The 16,378-nt window shown below is 46.3% G+C and overlaps 1 protein-coding gene across 3 annotated transcripts in view; it reads right to left on the reverse strand.

The window, feature by feature from the left end:
* Positions 1-5,540: 5,540 nt before the first annotated feature.
* The window catches only part of MAP7D1 (MAP7 domain containing 1), a 28,803-nt gene continuing 17,965 nt past the window's right edge, over positions 5,541-16,378 (reverse strand). For 2 of the 3 annotated variants that reach the window (XM_027864435.1, XM_027864433.1), the window contains 12 exons: positions 16,144-16,266; positions 15,570-15,718; positions 15,300-15,439; positions 14,870-15,198; positions 14,221-14,398; positions 8,488-8,647; positions 8,253-8,357; positions 7,829-7,882; positions 7,617-7,674; positions 7,183-7,291; positions 6,753-6,949; positions 5,541-6,248 (listed from right to left, as the gene is read on the reverse strand). In XM_027864435.1, the coding sequence (XP_027720236.1) occupies positions 6,238-6,248; positions 6,753-6,949; positions 7,183-7,291; positions 7,617-7,674; positions 7,829-7,882; positions 8,253-8,357; positions 8,488-8,647; positions 14,221-14,398; positions 14,870-15,198; positions 15,300-15,439; positions 15,570-15,718; positions 16,144-16,266 (1,613 nt within the window). In that variant the 3' untranslated portion in view covers positions 5,541-6,237. The remainder of the gene's footprint in view (positions 6,249-6,752; positions 6,950-7,182; positions 7,292-7,616; positions 7,675-7,828; positions 7,883-8,252; positions 8,358-8,487; positions 8,648-14,220; positions 14,399-14,869; positions 15,199-15,299; positions 15,440-15,569; positions 15,719-16,143; positions 16,267-16,378) is intronic. The other variant, XM_027864434.1, reaches the window with a different exon arrangement.

The raw sequence follows: 16,378 nt of genomic DNA on the forward strand, positions 1-16,378 counted from the left end.
GGCTTCCTGAGTCCAAGCCCAGCGCTCTATCCAGTGAACCACCTGGCTGTCCCTCTGTATATACTTATATATGCATAAATTGTCTTCCTAGTTAAAATGTAAGTTCCCTGATGGCAAGGATTATTTCACATTTTCCTTTGTATCCGCTTAGAATACTTAGAACAGAGCCTGGCACATAGTAAGCACCTAACAGATGCATATGGTCAGTAAGTCACTGAACATTTATTGAGTGCCTCCTATGTATCAAGCACTGGGAATGTCAAGAAGAATTTGTGACCAAGCAAGAGATAGAGAACATTATGAAATGCAAAATGGATAATTTTGATTACTTTACATTAAATTGAAAAGTTTTTGCACAAACAAAGCCAATGCAACCAAGATTAGGAGGGAAGCAGAAAACTGGGAAAGAATTTTTACAACCAGTATATCTGATAAAGGCCTCATTTCTAAAATATATAGAGAACTAAGTCAAATTTATAAGAATACAAGTCATTCCCCAATTGGCAGTTTTCAGATGAAGAAATTAAAGCTATCTATAGTCATATGAAAAAATGCTCTAAATCACAATTGATTAGAGAAATGCAAATCAAAATGACTCTGAGGCACCACATCACACCTATCAGATTGGCTAATATGACAAAACAAGAAAACGATAAATGTTGGAGATGTGGGAAAATTGGAACACTAATGCATTGCTGGTGAAATTATGAACTGATCCAACCATTTTGGAGAACAGTTTGGAACTGTGCCCAAAGGGCTCCAAAAATGTGCATACCCTTTGACCCAGCAATAGCACTTCTAGGATTGAAAATTAAAAAGGTTTTGCACAAAGTCAATGCAACCAAGATTAGAAGGGAAGCAGAAAGCTGGGAAACATTTTTTTTTACAGCCAGTGTCTCTGATAAGGGCCTCATTTCTAAAATATGTAGAGAACTGAGTCAAATTTATAAGAATACAAGTCATTCCCTAAGTGATAAGTGGTCAAAGGATACGAGCAGGCAATTCTCAGATGAAGAAATTAAAGCCATCTATAGTCATATGAAAAAAATGCTCTAAATCACTATTGATTAAAGAAATCAAATCAAAACAACTCTGAGGTACCACATCATACCTATCAGATTGGCCAACATGACAGAACAGGAAAATGATAAATGTTGGAGAAGATGTGGGAAAATTGGAACAATAATGCATTGTTGGTGGAGTTGTGAACTGATCCAACCATTCTAGAGAGCAATTTGAAACTATACCCAAAGAGCTATCAAACTGTGCATACCCTTTGACTCAGCAATACCACTTCAAGGACTGTATGGGAAAGAGATCATACAAATGGGAAAAGGATCCACATGTACAAGAATATTTATAGCAGCTCTTTTTGTGGTGGCCAAGAATTGGAAATTGAGGGGATGTCCATCAATTGGGGAATGGCTGAACAAGTCATGGTATATGAATGTAATGGAATACTATTGTGCTATAAGAAATGATGAACAGATGGATTTCAGAAAAATCTAGAGAGACTTGTATAGACTGATGCTGAGTGAAGTGAGCAGAACCAGGAGAACATTGTACACAGTAACAGCCACATTATGTGATGTCTAACTTTGATAGACATAACACTTCTCAGCAATGCAAGGATCTAAAACAACTCCAAAAGACTCATGATGAAAAATGCCATCCACATCCAGAGAAAGAACTATGAAGTCTAAATGCAGATCGAAGCATACTATTTGCTCTTTTTTTTCTTCTGTTTTGTTTTGTTTCTTCTTTCTCTTGATTACTTCTATTGGTTCTAATTCTTCTTCACAATATGACTAATGTGAAAATATGTTTAATAGGAATATAAATGTAGAACCTATATCAGATTGTACTCCATCTTGGAGAGGGAAAAGGGGAGGGAGGGGGAAAAAATTTAAAACCCAAAAGCTTATAGAGGTGAATGTTGAAAACTAAAAATAAATTAATTTTTTTTTAAAAAGTAGAATTGAGCAGTCTTACCAACAGATTGGATATGGGGAATGATAGTGGTGAGGACTCAAGGATGACATCTAGATTTTAAACCTGGGTGGGAGGATGTTGGTACCCTCAACAATAATAAGAAAGTTTGGCAGGAGGGGAGCTTTATTTTTTGGAGGGGGAAAGAAAATGAATTCAGTATTGTCTCCCTGATTAGAATGTAAGTTCTAATGGAGAGAAGCATGATAATGGGTGTAAGGAGTTAACCTAATAGAAAAGGGAGCAGAACAAGTAAAACAACTTATATAATAATTCTATTCAATTCCATAAACATTTATTAAGCACTTACTATGTGTCAGCCATTGTATTCAATGGATACAAATAAAAAGAAAAAAAAAAAACCTAGTCCCTGCCCTCAAGGAGTTTACAATCTAATGGGGGAAGACACCACACAAAAGGAAGCTGAAAAGGGGGGAGTGGTCATCTGGGACAGGGGTGTGATGTTCAGTGGAGTAGACACCAAGCAGAGCTGTTGATGGAAAATGGAAAGTAACCTGGAAAGTTCTGAGCCTGCAATAAAGGAAGTTTTGGGAAGCTTAATGGTCCACCCTCCAGCCCTCCAATTAGAAGGGAGAGGCAACTGAGAGAGACAAGAAGATGCTGAGTATCAAAACCTGAGTCAATCATCATGGTGATGAAATTTTAGGTGATCAGCTTTATTCCAGGGGAGGACTGATGTTCTATGGAGTCAAAACCAAGCAGAGCCACTGATGGAAAATGGAGTTATGACATTGTAAAGAAAAACCACTTTCAATGACCAACCCTGATTCCGGAGGACTTGTGTTGAAGCATGCAATCCACCTTCTCCTGACAGAGAAGAGATGGACTCAAGGTGCAGATTGTAACATATATTTATTGAACGTGGCCAACAAGAGAATTTGTTTTGCTTGACTGTGCATATTTATTGCTAAGGTTTTATTTTTCCGTTTTTCTTCCCCAATGGGAGGGGGTGGAGAGGAGGAAAGGAGACAAAAAATAGATTTTTGTTCATTAAAGGGCGAAAAAAAGTAGGCAGCAGATCACCAAAGAGGATTTATGCCCAAGGAGTGGTGTAAAAAAAAAGGATAACCAAGAAAGCATAAACCAGAGGTGAGATGGTCATAAACGGAGACTGAGAAATGATAGTAAACCTGATGGCTATACTGGGAGCCATGAGGCAATGGCCACAGATCCTTCACTGAAGATTTATGGCAGGACAGGAACAATAGAAAGTATGGATAAATTATGCTTTTTCCAGTTGAAGGGAATATCGAAATCAATGAGATCATAACTCCGTATTGAATTATTTTCTCCCCTAGAAAACTATAAGCTCCTCTGGGCAGAGATTGTCTTCTGTTACTCTTTTTTTTTCCAGAATAAAAATTGACATTTATATAAAACTTTGAAAGAGCTATACCTGAGAGAATTTGTGTGAACTGATAACAGAGGAAAGTGAGCAGAAATAGAACAATTTGTACAAAAACAACATTGAAAGACAAGCAAACTTTGAAAGACAGGAAAAGTGATCTGAACAGAATAGAATAGAATTTTCTGACATTAAACATGTACAGTTTTAGATACAATATTTTGAGTTGTTTCCCTGCATATTGTGCCCTGAGCAACCACCCCCTATATCTATCCCAAGGCCTGGTTGTACCAGTATAGCCCATGACCTGGGTTCAGCATAGTCTGTGCACACAGGACAAGTTTATCAGTGCAGTGGCCAACCATCATCCCAGAGGACTCATGATCAAGTATGCTTACCTACCCATCTCCTGACCAAGAGGTGACAGACTCAAGGTGCAGACTGAGGCATTTGCGGGGTGAAGGAACAGTCATTGGAGGAATTTGTTTTACTTGACTATCAATGTTTGTAACAGGGATTTTGTTTTCCTTTTTTTTTTTTTTTCAAAAGGGGAAATATGGGAAGGATATGGTGGGGGAAGGTGGATTTTCATTGACAGAAAACAATTTTTATAAGTTTTAAATGCTATACGGAAAACTGCTTTGTAAAACCTTGGAACACTATATAAATACAAGCTATTGTTACTAATATAACTTATTTCATTTGGTTTTCAAAATAGTTCTGGAAGTAGATGTTACTATGCAAATGGAGAAGCTGGAAGCCGGGGAGGTTCCCAGGGTTACATAGCTAATAAGCCTCTGAGGCAAGACTTGAACCCAGGTGTGCCTGATTCCAACTCTACTGCTTTACCCACTATGTAAGGCTACCACTAGAGCCCCAACTCAGGTCTTTTTCCACAGCATGGGATTAATCAATATTTGGTGAACTGAATTCTCCAAAGCTCGTGAGTATAAAATTTAGGTTACAGTAACAGGTCAGGTTACAATAACAGCTCAAAGTCTCCAATGGAGAATAAGATACTAAGGGTTACAATTTTCAAACCTTGCCTAGGACATGTACATGCTTTGTCCCAGCTCTCCCAGATAGACCTTTGACCTAGGCCCTGACCCTGACCTTGACAAGCTAGTTTGCAAATATGTGTCTTTGGCCATAAGGGAGAACAAGGCTAGAAAGGAAAAGTAATCCCTTCTCTAGGACTAGGATGGAGTAGGGGGTGGGATGGAGAAAACATTCTCAGTCAAATCTTCACTCTGTTTGGAAGTAGGGATGAGGATAGTCCAATGTTTGTATATGGAGGACATCCCAGATCCATGGATTTAAAAGTTAGACACTATGAGTCTTACAAAGAAAGTGCGGTAGAGATAGAGAGCCCTGCCTGCCTGAAGTCCCAGACACAGACTTGTTGATGGAAGGGAACAGCTGAGGGGGTCAAGAAGCAGAGCTGGGGGAAAGGGGATGTTGTAGGAGGACAGCTGGGAAACCAGATCTCTAGAGAACTGGGACACTTTGGGGAAGGTTTCCAGGGGGGAGAGTTGGGGGAAGGGAAGCTGAAATAAGCCCTGCATTCTCCTTTCCCCAATCCTTAGCATGTGTGTGTATGTGATGGGGAAGGGATAGGGAGTTCTTAAGCCATTGCCACCCTCTTCTCTCTATCAGACATACACTCTTGGGGAGGATGAGGAAGGGGAGAGAAAGTCCGGATCCACTCACGTGGGCTATTAGACCCAGTTTTCCACCCCACCTCACACTAAACCCCCAGCTCTGCCCTGCTCTTCTGACACATTGCCACCTGCTGCTGAATTGTCCCTTTCTCATTCTGAAGAATCCAGGGTCCCCATGGATCAGGGTCAGGGCAAGGGGACAGAGGAAGGAAGGCTAGCTGATGTTAATGGATAGGCCTGGAAGCTATCTGGAGAATGTACTTCTTTCTCTCCAGTGAGACTAAGCTGAAAGGTGAATGGGCTAGGAAGGGAAGGCTGAGGCAGGTGCTAGTCAGGCAGGAGGGAAAAGGAGCTGAGTTACCTCCAGAGGGCAGATGCTTGTTGAAACTGAAGAGTTCTCTGCCCCACCCCCAGCCCCATTCCAACAATGCCATTACCCAGGGACCCTGACCACTGAAGGGTACTTCCAGAATGGAGGAATCCCTTCTCCTCCCTGTCCCCATCCCTAGAAAGCTGAAGCAAAGTTGGCAGGAATCTGGCTTTATTTCCGGATAAATTTGTTCATATTCTGTAACACTGACACCGAAGTGGGGGCGGGTCTGGTACAGGCTCCCCTGAGTTCCCAGTATCCCCATTCCACCCCTCTTGGGGCTACTCCCTCATTGTAAGAGCCTGGGGGAGGCCCTTTGGTTACCCTTAAATAGAGAAAAACCCCTGTGGAGCCCTGGGCTGGCCTGGCCCAGCCCCTGGGGGAGTGGGGCCATGGGCCCAGGGGTTGGGGGGGGGGCATGCTATATACATTATTCACAGACATTGTACCCAGAAGGTCACTTCCAAGAGTAAAAGTGAAATACTACAAGTGAGACCCAGTCAGCCGCAGGGATGTGAGGATGGGTGAGAGAGGGAGGGGTGTGGGAGGCAGGGCCTGGCTCCAGCTGAGGCCAGGGACACCATCAGTCTGATAAGGTGCAGATTAAAAACAACACACAGGACACCCCTGGGCCCCCGGGAGACCCCATCACCCCTCCCCTCCTGACTCTTCGCCCAAGCCCAGGCCCCAGCTCCAGCAGCTTCTTTGTCTTTTGTTCCCTTCTTCCTCTTCTTCTTTTTCCAGGGGGAAAGCCCTGGAGGGTCTGTGGCACTCCTGGGGTGGGGGGCCCTGGGGTGACCTGGCTTGAGGACAGAGGCATAGTGCAGTGCTCTGGAACTGGGGGGCAGTCCTTAGAGGACTTCTGGGGAGAGAAGATAGAAAGAGGACATAAGCCACAGGGACAGCTGGCAACATTTGAGTCACCCAGGGCAAGCTTGGAAGAGCATTCTGGGATAGAGCTGGGGGTAGGGAGGTGCTGGGAATGGAATACTGAGTCTGGGCCAGGGGAGGAGGAATCTGGAGTAGCTGGAGGAAGAAGGGAGGAGCACTTGAGGAGGAAATTGGGGAAGGTGAGGCGGGCCAATGACAGGGAATTATTTAGAGAGGAGAGCTACAGGAACCATTTGGTGAGGAGACAGGAGGGATAGAAAGGATTTGTCAAGGAGAAGAGAGGGATTCAGGAAGGAAGTATAAGTAAGATTTGGAGGAGGATAGGAAAGATTCTGGAGAGCAGGGAAGGATTCTTGGGTCAGGGAGAAGGCTCGAATGAATGGAAGAGGGGACCAGTCATGGGGACAGGTAGGGGTTCATAGGACAGGGCTAGGAAGGCAATGGGATGATAGGGGAGCAAGGATTCAGCTGGTACCTGTGACCTGGGGAGGCTGCACCACAGTTTTCTTGAGGAAGGCCTCAGCCTCAGCAAAAGGCAGCAGAGACTCCCCGGTCCTGCTGAGGGGGCTCCCCTTTTCTCCAGGTGCCCCCTTGGGGGTGAAGCCATTCTCTTGGTGCACAGCAGCTGGTTGCAGTCCATTCACCAGTGGTCCTGCCTCTTTCCCCTGCATGCTGTAGGTGCAGAGTGGGAAGAATTCTGACTCCTGATTCCTTGGCCCTCAAGGGTGTCCCTCCACCCCTGAAGTATCCTGGATGCCTCTACACAAACGTATAACTGACTGTCCCCAAGGTTCCAGTAACCCCAGGTCAGGGGGGAAGAATCCTGTTCACCTTCCCTCTGCTTCCTCCCCTCTCTAGTGTATGAGGAGGGGAGGGTAGGGAACTCTAATTCCAGGGTGATATACCTCCACTGAGGCTCCTGAGGAGGCTGTCCCTCTCTTGGCAGAATCTCCTTTTCCAGGCACTTGGCCAGGGGCTCAGACACCTTCTCAGGCTCAGGCACCTTCTCAGGCTCTACAAGGAAGAATCCCCAGAGGGGAGAGGCCTTAATGGAAGGTCCTTTCAGCAAAGGAAGGGGAAAGAGTTCAATGGAAAGGAAAGCAGTTAAATGTGAGGAGGACTCAGTTGGAAAAGATCATCAATGGAGGGGAGGGGGTTTAGTGGGGAGGGAAGAGAGGAGGTCAAATGAGGGGAAGATTCAGTTGGGGAACAACATCAATGGAGGGGGGAGGATTCAGTGGGGAGGGAGCCTCAGTATGGGAAGAAGTCCCTGAGCCCTCCCCCACCTCACCTGGTTCCCTGCCCAGCACTCCCCACCCATGGGGAGGGCCCCCAGTACCTGGGCTGGAGTGGTCTGCTTTGGCCTCCTTCCCATTGAGAATCTTCCTATCCACCTTCTAGTTTGGTGGGGGAAAGGGGGTGGGTCAGAATGGTGAGGGACCCCGACAACACCCTCAGCTCCAAAGGAAGCCCCCTCCCTTCAGAAAGTCAGCTCCACCCCCTCCCACAGGCCCTGAAGATACCCTCCCACCTCCACCTGGGGATCCAGACCTTGGATTCCGCAGCCTCAGATTTCCGAGTCCTCTTCATAATCTCCTCTAGCCGCTGTAGCCCAAGGAAACATCCACCAATTAATATTAGTAACAATAATAGCAGATATCTACACAGCCTTTTAAGATCTGAAAAGCCCTTAACACTCATTATCACATTTGAGCCTTGCACCAACCCTGTGAGGCCTGTACTGCAGGGATTACTGCATTATCACCCCCATTTTACAATTGAGAAAACTGAGGCTCAGAGTGGTCACTGTGACATGACAGTGAGTATTAGAGGCAGGATTTGAACCCTGGCTCCAAGTCTAACACTCCAGTCCCAATGAAGGAGCCCTCAGTAGGACACCCTAGCCCCCAACCCTGTGGGAGGAAGGGCAGCTTCCAGGCAAAGACCCTGCTCCTCCACTCTAATATGTCCACACCTTCTTTCTTTCCAGCCGCTCCTGCTCCTCGCGCTGAAAGTGTTTCTCCCGTTCCAGTCGCTGCCTCTCTGCCTCTTCCCGGGACCTCGCTTCAGCCTCCTCCTTCTGCCAAAGGTACCTCCAGTGAGGACTGGGCACAGGGGCTTCCATCCCTGGCCACGCCTCTATCTACTGCCACAGTTCCCTCAACCTTGACCGAGCTCCCAGTCAGACACCAAGAACACCGCCCTCGCACCTGCTTCTGCAGCCTCTCCTGCTCCTCCAGCTCGGCCTGGGCCTTCTCCCGAGCCTCCTGCTCTTCCCGCTGTTGCCTCTCCTCCTCTCGCTGCCGAGCTGCTGCCTCCCGCTCAGCCCTGGCCTCGGCCTCCCGGGCCAGCTGCTCCTCTCTCAGTCTCCTGTGGCGGGGACAGGACATCTGGAAACTCAGTATTCACCTTTCCCCCTCCCCCTTTGGGAGACCTTACTTTACAAAAAGGGGGGCCACCTAGGTGTGCCCCAGAGGTAAGAATCTCAGAATCCTCCAACAAATCATCTCCCAGGCCCTGCTTGAAGATCTCCAATGATGGGGAACTCACTACTACTTCCAACAACAGTCCCTGACACTTCTGGACAGCTATTACTGGCTTCTCCCCCCCTTCTCTCTCTCTCCTTCTCTCCTATTGGGCCAAACTGACCTCTCTGCCCCTCCACCCACTACTTCTAGTTCTGTTTCCTGCAATCAAGCAGAATCCCTCATTCACCTGACAACCCTTCAGCCCCTTGATGGCGGCTCGTACCCCCTCAGTCCTTTCTTCTCCAAGCTAAACATCTCTAGTTCCTCTCTCAATAAGACTGGTTCCAAGTCTCTTTAGCATCCTGTGAGTCATTTGATAGGTGAAATTAAAGTTTGTCAATACTTTGTTAGATATGTGATGTCAACAGGGAGGGGTAGAGGACCATTGAACATTTTGTTGTTGTTTAGTCATGTCTGACTCTCTGTGAACCCGTTTCGGGATTTTCTTGGCAAAGATACTGGAGCAATTTGTCATTTCCTTCTCCAGCTCATTTTTACAGATAAGGAACTGAGGCAAACAGAGTTAAGTGACTTGCCCAGGTTCACACAGCTGGTAAGTGTCCGAGGCTAGATTTGAATTCACAAAAATGAGTCTTCCTGATTCAAAGCCCAGTGCTCTATCCACTGCACCACTGCAAGTGTTCATAAAAGACATCTAGCAGGCAGATGAGTAGATTTTTCTCTATTGAATCAAATTCTTGTTATAATCAAACAATGAACATAATGGGCTATTATATTCTTTATAATTCAGTCAAACCATGTGATTGGAAAAATGTGGCCAGCTGTAGAGAATCATCTCTGAAAGGCTGTCTATTTCCTTCTCATATTTTCATCAAGGATACCCTTCCTTTGTACATAAACCCATAAACACTGTGTAAGGATGAGAAAGTATGTGTCTGGATCAAAAGATACCAATTCTTCTAAACTGTTTAAAAAATAAAAAATCCAACCCTATAGGTTGGCTACAATTCCAAGAGACTATTCAAAGATCATATAACATGAGGATAGTTTTGGCAGGGTATGGGTAGAAAAGACCCCTGGGAAAAAGATGAGCAGAAGAGGATGAAAAACAGTGGAGTGTGTATGTGTAGATGTATCTCTATATCTCTATCTACTTCTATATAGCTATATCTCTCTATATCACTGAGTCCATCAGAGGCTTTGAGGCAATTGAGTTCTCCCCTTCCCTCTTGCTAAGTCCACATGTGGGGTATTCTACTTTGGAAGGTTTCATTGCTCCTCAACACCTGGCTTAGGACTTGATACAGTCCTGTCTGCAGTGATGGCAGACCCTAGACCTCTCAGCATTCTGGTAGTTATCAGCAATGGTGACAGACATCACATCAGGACACACTACCTGTGTTCATCTACGAAAAGTTCTTGGATACTTGCCCCCGGTGCCATACAGCATGAGTGACTCTATTATAATCACTTTGCCAAAGACCCAAGGACTCAAAGTCTTAGTCATTTGAAAGGCTGGGAATTGAGAGCATGGGAGGAGGTATCTTAGGAGGTGACCATGTTTGACGTATCTTATACTGTTTATCATTTGAGTATTCTGGATACCATAATGTCTTCTATTTCAAATAAGTTGGTATCACTGTAATAAGGTCATACATAAGAAATACCAGTCTGAAAAAAAAAGCGGTGGGGGGTAAAAGATGATAGGGGCTGGGGCTAACATGTGCTGTGTTCCCCACTCATAGTTCCCCACCTCTTCAGATAGGTGTGTGGGGATGGAAGATACCTTTTCAAATCTTTCTGGAGCTGTGTTCTATACCCATAGTCCTCCACCTCTGCACACAGGTGTGTAGAGATAAAAGACCTTTTCAAATCTCTTATGATTATAGGATCATAGCTTTAGAGTTGGAAGGGACTTCAGAGGCAATCAATTCCAACTTTCTTATTGGGGGCGGATGAGAAACTGAGGCCCAAAGGTTAAAAGACTTGCCCAAGGTCAAACAGCTAGTAAGCATTAGAGCCAGGAACTGAAACTGGGTCCTATTGACTCCAAAGCCAACATACTCTCCACTGTATCCCAAACTATTGGCTTTGAGTAGATGCCAACCTTATCCTGCCATGAACCAAGTGAAAGCTTTTTGAAGGGACATGGGTGTGTGGGTTTTGAAGGCCTAGGTGCTGTGTAATACCATCCTAGTCTTTATACGGTATTTTTGAATATTTCCCTCAGAAATATCTTGAGAATCAGTCCCTGCGTACCTTCACACTTGTATCATGTTCAGCACAATTTTCCTCCCTGGCAGCTTTTTTTCCAAACGTAAGTTTCTTGAATGGCATTGCTGCTTCCTCATATAGCACCATGGGTGCTGAGCTGTTCAAGTTCAAACTTGTTGTTTCTACCGTTAGTGATGATTTGAACAGATACTTCTAGAAAAGTCATTCCTTTTCATTGTTTTCCTTTCGGTTTCTTTAAGTGCTTTTAGTTGGGTTTTATACCAAGATTTTTGCAAGTTTGTCTGATGAGAAGACAATGAATGACTCAAAATCTTCCATCATTCTTAATGCATCTCCTTCATTTTCTTGGAGAGGTGGGAGATCACGGGCTGCAAGATGTTGCAACACTGTCAGACATGCTTGATATGCTGGCTGGTCGGCTGTTTTTTCTTACCTGTGTTCTGCTGTTGTTACAAGGGAAGGTTCATGGAATGGGGAAGAAACGTCTATCCAGAAATGACTTTAACATAAACATGAAAAAGCATCCATAAGATTCTTTAAAAAAAAAAAAAAAGGCGAAATCATCTATCCTCTCCAATGCTTTTCTTGTGTTTCTAAACAGTTCTCACTGTCTGCCATTTATCCCTGCATGCTGAAGGAGAATTTGCTGGCTAGGATATTTTCTAGATTCTTTTACTTTCCACTTTCTGGCAATTAATTTCCATTGGTTAAATTTCACTAAGAGATAGATGGCAATAATCAGAATCAATATCTTTGCTTTTATCCTTTTCCCATTGTTCTGGGTCAAGTGCTCATTTTAAAAAGGTCATATTGGAGGTGTTAGAATTGCAAGTAGCATCTTCTTATTCTTCTAATTTGATCTTAATTTTGATATTTGTTCTCTGCAGTTAATGATCTGAAATAATAAAATTCAGTGATTCTGAAATAATTTGGGGCAGTGAGGTAGTGCAGTTGATAGAGTATTGGGCCTGGAGTTGGGAAGACTGGAGTTTAAATTTAGCCTCAGACACTTACTAGCTTGGGTGACCCAAAGTAAGTCATTTAACCTCTGTTCACCTCAGTTTCCCAACCTGTAGAATGGGGATAATAATAGCACTTAGCTCCCAGAGTTGTTGTGAAGGATCAAATGAGATAATAATTGTTAAGTGCTTAGCACAGTGTCTGGCACATAATAAGCACTATGCAAATGTTAGCTATTATTATTTCCATATTGATAAATAGTAATCTCTTATCTGTTAGGATATAGTTAATTTATTGTTTTCTTTTTCTTTTTTCTTTTTTTTTGGTAATAGGATATAGTTAATTTACTGTTTTCTTTCCTTGTTTCTTTTTGTTTTTGGTAATGCTGTTTGGTATGCACCATGTGCATATCTTGAGGAAAACATGTATTATGTACAGGCATGCGGCCTCTGAATCATCTACTTCCCTCTGGTCTCTTTCATTCTTAATTAGGAATCATGCTGTCCAATGGATTATTCCCTGCCTTCTCCCATTCCATCTTTGCCTTGAAATCCCCAACCATCAAGGTATTTCTTGTCTTGGTTTGGAGGATCCTGTTAAGGTCTTCCTCAAATGCCTGTATTTCCTCCTTGGCAAGCTACAGATATTGACACACAAGTCACAGGCATTGACACGTAAGCTCCAGGAGGGTCCTTTCATCTATGCTCATCATGACTGCTATAAGGCAAGATGGCCAAGCGCCCCACAGGAGGGTTTTCTTGTCGACCTTGGGTGCAGGACAGAAACGATAGCAGTCGCATCCCCTTTATTACCGTCTCCTCTCCAAGGAAAGCTCACAAGCTAGCCTGATGTTTAGCTGAAACTTTGGCCTCATGCATTCATCAGCGGCAAAAATGTCAGTTCACTTGTGGTTTAGGTCTGGCAGAACATCAGTACCAGCACAGTGAGTTAATGTTGCAGATGCTCTAAAAACTTTGATCTTTGATGCCCTTGTTCATGCTTTTCCACCACTGCCATCAGCACTGTGGGAGCAGGACTGATGGGCTGATGGTCACTCTGAATTTCTGCTTCTTGAGTCCCCCAAGGCCAAAAAAGTTATCCTCTAGAGGTTAGCCCACTGATATATTCAGCTGGGCTGGTCATAGGACAATAGGAAGGGAGTTTAGAGGTCATCCACTCCAACTTCCCTCACCCCCATTTTACAGATGAAGAAACTGAAGGCCAGGAAAGTTTGTGACTTGCCGAAGGTCCTACAGGGGGCAATAAGTGACAGATGTCAGAGAGTGGGTTTGAACCCAGGTTCTCTGACCCCAGAACTAACACTGTTTTCACTGGACCACGCTGTCCTGATACCCAAATGATAAGACATAACCTATTCCTGGACCATACTAAAGGCCTCTCCAGGTTCATAGGAGCTGAGAGGGCTTTCGCTCTGCTGAAATAGCCTTGAAAAATCACCTGAAGGTCAATCCCAAGCCACAAGGACACTTGAGTAGCACTTCTGAGGAGTCCGTCAATGTCTTTAAAATGGTGTGTTCTTAGGATAACTGGACTGTTGCTTTCTTCGTTGTGTTCATGGTGCTATTAAAGTAGCCTAAGATTACATTAGCCTTTTTGTGTGCTACTACCAACCCACCTTGAGCTTGCAGTCCACTAAGACCCCTAGCTCATTCACATGAACTAGCTTGAACAGTCATGCCTCACCTAGTCTGAGTGAACACTATTAATTTTTTAAACTCATGTGTCAAACTTTACATTTATTCCTATTAATTTTATCTTAATAGGTCTGGTCCATCCTTTTAGCCTGTCATGATTTTTTTGGGAATCATCATATGGTATGTTAGCCATCCCTTCTAGGTTTGGGTTAACAAGTTGATCAAATTTGCAGACATCTATACCTTTGTTGAAATCAATGATAAAGATATTGAGCAAAATGGGGCCAGGGATAGAGTCCTGAAGCCACTGCTAGAGACCCACTTCTTAGTCTGAGCTTTTTCTGCACCTCTCCCAACCTTCAGCACTCAGAAAACCATGAGACCATCAAGTATGTTGTGCAAATTTTGTCAGATTCTGATAAGAGCGAGTGCCTGTGTTTGGACAGTCTGGCTGAGGCTGAGGGAGGGAAATGTAGTGCCAAAGGTATTCCTGCCCTTGAGAGGCATAAGGGCATCTATGCCCTGTCCCAGGCAGTCCTGGGACTTTGTGCTCCCCACTCCCTCCTAGGGAAGCCCTGGCATAAGCCTTCGCTTTCACACTCACTTGTCCCGTTCCTCCTGCTCCCGCCGCTCTTGCTCCTCCCGCTCTCGCTGCTCTCGGGCTTGGCGCCGCTTCTCAGCCAGCAGCCGAGTGGCCTCTTCTGGGTCCGTGGTGCCAGCCGTGGTCTTGCCAGCGGGTGGAGGGGGAGTTGGGGCTGGGGGCAAAGCTGGGATGGTAGTACCTGGAGGAAACCCCAGACCCAGCTGTCAGGGACACATGCCTTGGTACTCACCTTGGGTTCTGTTTGTACCACTCAGGCAAGCCTAGATTGTCCTACTAACTTGGAGCACTCAGCCCATTTCCTGATCTAAGACATCTTTTCTACCTCTGCCAACTCCCATCCATCCCCATGCCAGATCCTAAAGTCCCCAAAGCCAGATGAAAATAGGGTTATCCACCTCCTTCCCCACAATGCCATTAGCATGGAGAACAGAGACCTGGTGGTAGCATTGGACAGGAACCCAACTGCTGTCCTGTCTCCCTCTCAGACCTTGAATTCTAAGAGCAGGGCCATCAGTATCGCCTATTGGACCTGGCACTTCCTGAAAGCAGAGGTCACAAATCTCCTCCTTAGACCAGAGGCGAGTTCCCCCTAGAGAGGGTTTGATCTTCCTCTTCTACCTGGGGGTTCCCTGAAGAGCCCTTTGCCCACCTGAGGGTGGCTCCCCAGGAGCCCTCACTGGCTCTGCTCTGGGCAGCTCCTTGGCCGGCTGCTGGGTGGCTGTTGATGGCGATGCCGCAGCAGCTGGCGGCTTCTCTTCCTCCCTGACTTTTTCTTTATTCTTCTCTTCTCGCCCAGCCTGGCCAGGGCTCTCTGGGGTCTCCTCCTTTCTCCGGACCCGCCCCTTGGGAGTGGCTGTGGTGCCTCGTGGGGAAGGTGGCTTGGGGGGCAGGCCAGGTCCTGGGCCTGGACTGGGGCAGGGAGAGGCTGGCCGGTGCCGAGGCGTGGAGGGAGATGAGGGTCGAGTCTTCGATTTGGGGCTGTGGGAGGAAGAGTGATACCTTAGAACGGCTGGTTTTCCTGAATAGAACCCCAGGTCTTTCTTATCCCCTCTGTCCCACCCAGAGCAGGTGCCACACACCTGAGTTCTGTGGCGGGCAAGAGGCGGGTTCGAGGAGCAGGTAGGGACTGGCGCTTCTTGAGGCTTCGCTCCCGTGCCAGGGCACTCTTCTCTTTCTCATTCTCTCGGTCTTTATCCTTCTTGTCCTTTTTCTTTTGTGCCTGGAAAGCCCAGGGTGAGAACCCCCGTGAAAAAGTCCATCAGTCAGCAATGGCTCCGCCCCTCACCCCCAGCTCTGGTCACTGGATGACCCCAGTCTACACCCCCTGGGCAGGTCAGAATGGCACTCACTGGGGAGGCTTCAGGCCGACGTCGAGGGGTGGCAGGGCTGCCACCTGCTGTCTTCCCGCGCTCAGCAGCTGCACATCGGTGGAGGCTCCGAGGGGTGCTGCAGGGGGTCAGGGGGCTGGCTGAGGCAGAGCGAGGGCACATGGGAACCACTAGGGAGGAACACACTGGATTTAGGAGAGAGGACACGGTGACCCTCAAAAAAACTCGGACCTGGAAGTTAAGAGACCCAGGTTCAAACCCTAGCTCTGATCTTTAGTGGCCATGCGACTTTGGACAAGTCACTGCTTCTCTGGGTCTCAGTTTCATCAGATGTAAAACAGTAATAATCATACTTAGACTCCCTCCTTACCAGGGCTACTGTAAGGCAAGGACTTGGATAGAAGGGCATGACTGATAGATGCTAAAGATATAATACGCCCTGCTTGTCTACAAGGAGAGGGGGCTCCCTAGCACCTATGCCCGCCACCCTCATCTCCCTGCCGTTTGGATGGCCCGGTCCCTGGTTTGCCCCACCTTGAGTCTTTGCTGTATCCCAGCTCCCCTCCCTCCCAGGGGGCCACAGCATGCCCCCTACCCTGGTCCTTGCCATTGCCTGGCAGGGTGACGGCACTTCTGCTCCGGGCCAGGAAGGACAGCGTAGGGGTCATCAATCGGTCCACTATACTGCTCTCCCAAGGGCTCAGCTGGAGGCTCCGATCTGGGGTGGTAGGGATGGGGGAAAGAGGGCAGAAACAATTAGCTCCTGGCTGGATTCCCCAGACAGTTACGACCCTGGGGTAGACAGTGGGGCACAGCAGGCACACAACAAC

The sequence above is a fragment of the Vombatus ursinus genome, unplaced genomic scaffold (genome assembly GCF_900497805.2).
Source record: "Vombatus ursinus unplaced genomic scaffold, bare-nosed wombat genome assembly UNPS02014775.1, whole genome shotgun sequence".
In the NCBI taxonomy this organism is placed as follows: Eukaryota; Metazoa; Chordata; class Mammalia; order Diprotodontia; family Vombatidae; genus Vombatus; species Vombatus ursinus.